The following is a 2,500-nucleotide window of genomic DNA, read 5'->3' as shown; positions in this document are numbered from 1 at the left end:
TCACTTTGTGTAGTCTGGGTGCTGCTGCTGCCCCATAATGGAAGCTATGGGTACTGCAGGAGGACCTTAAACTAGACCCTGACACTCCTTATTAAAACCCACACACACACACATACACAGCCAAGCATAATCATATAAACCAGTCTGTACACACACACACAGCTATTAGCAGTAAAAGCGTTGTCAATTCTTTGTCCTTTTCTTTTTCTTCTTCTCACTCTGTGTCACGACTTCGACCTCAGCCTCATCTTGTGCTGCTCTTTTCCCGCTCTTTTCTGTCACCGTTTCCATGGCATCCCAAACCTCATCCTCTTCTGTTTTCACCTCCTCCAGCTGTTCATCCTCGTCTGACACACACTGCTTCAGGAGAAACAAGCAATTTTAAAGCCACAGTTAGTACAATTACACACACACACACACACACACACACACAGTTCTCAGAGATGAGGGCCACGCCTCTCCTGAGGGCCACGCCCACAATCTCCCATGGTTTAATAAAAAATAAACACTTATGCACTCACCTGCAGATCTTTACTGGAGACCAACACACAGTTCAGCCGGGACTTCAGATACACCTACACACACACACAGAGAAACATACCATTTACACAAACATTATGACTAAGTGTTAGAGAGGCAAACGTGTGTATGTGTGTGTGTGTTTGTGTGTACCTTGTGCATTAGTGTTCTGTCCTGCAGGTTGTGTATTCGGAGGAAACGGTCAAGGCCACAGGAAGCGACGAGGGGTAATGTTGGGTGACATTGCAGCCCCCTCACACTGCCTGCCATGCCCTTCATACACCCACGCACCAGACCTACACACACACACACACACACACACACACACACACACAGAGAGCAGAGATCATATTAATGAATGTACATTCACTTAAACACACATCTGACATTAGATGACGTCTGACTGACCCCACCCACTGGACACTGCTAAAGCAATCTGATTGGCCAGTGACAGTGAGACCACATACTTATTCATTGTGTGCATGTTTATACTTTGCAGTTATGCAGATGTTTAACAGATCAGTGCATTTAGTGGAAATTACATTTAAATCAGTGGTGTGTGTGTGTATCACTGTGTTTCCTGTGTCTTCACACTCACTGCTGATTGGCTCATTACACTTTCCAGACTAACCATTCATATAACAAAATCCCAACAGATCCTTCACTTCACTTCACTACACACACACACACACACACACACACACACACACACATACACACATACACACTCACCTTTGCGCAGGTCGAGGGTGGCAAGTTGGCCGTGTGTATTCCCCACCACCACACTGTTCTCACCAGGTGGAACCGAGAGCGCCGTCAGAGGAACCTCTCCAAACTTCGCCTCCAGCACCGGCCTCCTCTGACATGACGGGTCATACACACGCACCTGAGAGACAGACAGGTTCACACACGGACACACACATGGACGCACACACGAACGCACACATGAACGCACACACACAGACCTGATGATGTCCTGTGCAGGTGACGATCTTGTTGGACTGTGTGAGGAAGGCCATGTCTCTAACCCATACAGGGACACGCAGATCCAACCAGTCATTAGCAACCTAACACACACACACACACACACACACACACACACACACACACACAGTGTATCATGTTATAATTATTATGAGTTGCATCCTGAACTCTCATCAGTGTTCCTCTAGTGAGAAAACAACTCAGTCTAACAAGATGTCAGAACAGAAGGTCAGTAAGCCCCACCCACTGTAGGCTGCATCACTGGACAGGATCCACCCCCACAGGCTGACTCTCATTGCTTTGGTTTCCCCAGAGAGTATACATCACTTACAGATTCACATGGAAACTAGTCCAAAACTGCATTTATTTTATGCAAATGAGCTGCAATTACATGATTGGTGAAAGTTAAACATGCAGACTGTGTGTGTGTGCATCTTTTGCTCTTTCTCTCACATTCTTGGCAGTGAAGATAGGAGTGTCTGGTCTCTGCAGGTCCCACACTTTTAATGGGTTCTCCTTTCCTCCTGTGGCCACATGGTGGCGCTCGGATGGGTTTTGTCTCATTCGGCACACTCCACTCCCCACATTTATTTCAACCTACACACACACACTTCAGCAATCAGATAGTTTTTTCACAGAGCATTACAGACTATAACCTAGCTACAATGTTTTGCTTATCAGACAGACAGACATACAGACAGAGAGAAAGAGAGAGAGAGAAAGAAAGAATGAGAGAAAGAGAGACAGACAGACAAACTTACTGTCTCCCCGCCTGCTTCAGGCCACACCTTCAGCAATCCAGACTCCACACATGTTATTAACGACCTGAGAGCAAATACACACAAAGTTACAACTCAGAAACAGTGAGACAGGAGTGCGAGGGCAAAGGCAGAGCGTGAGACAGGAGTGCGAGGGCAAAGGCAGAGCGTGAGACAGGAGTGCGAGGGCAAAGGCAGAGCGTGAGACAGGAGTGCGAGGGCAAAGGCAGAGCGTGAGA

The 2,500-nt window shown here is 47.1% G+C and overlaps 1 protein-coding gene across 2 annotated transcripts in view; it reads right to left on the bottom strand.

The window, feature by feature from the left end:
- Positions 1-2,500, bottom strand: part of wdr74 (WD repeat domain 74) — a 4,781-nt gene that overhangs the window by 215 nt on the left and 2,066 nt on the right. The window contains exons 4-10 of one of the 2 annotated variants that reach the window (XM_053646191.1): positions 2,265-2,328; positions 1,957-2,100; positions 1,485-1,586; positions 1,252-1,405; positions 673-815; positions 522-575; positions 1-357 (exon numbers count right to left, since the gene is read on the bottom strand). The exon at positions 1-357 is cut by the window's left edge and continues 215 nt beyond it. In XM_053646191.1, coding sequence (XP_053502166.1) covers positions 184-357; positions 522-575; positions 673-815; positions 1,252-1,405; positions 1,485-1,586; positions 1,957-2,100; positions 2,265-2,328 — 835 coding nt within the window. In that variant the 3' untranslated portion in view covers positions 1-183. Of the gene's footprint in view, positions 361-521; positions 576-672; positions 816-1,251; positions 1,406-1,484; positions 1,587-1,956; positions 2,101-2,264; positions 2,329-2,500 lie in introns of both variants that reach the window. The other variant, XM_053646190.1, reaches the window with a different exon arrangement.

The sequence above is a fragment of the Ictalurus furcatus genome, chromosome 16 (genome assembly GCF_023375685.1).
Source record: "Ictalurus furcatus strain D&B chromosome 16, Billie_1.0, whole genome shotgun sequence".
In the NCBI taxonomy this organism is placed as follows: Eukaryota; Metazoa; Chordata; class Actinopteri; order Siluriformes; family Ictaluridae; genus Ictalurus; species Ictalurus furcatus.
Note: the sequence above shows the minus strand (reverse complement) of the source record. Positions and strands in the feature narration are given on the sequence as shown.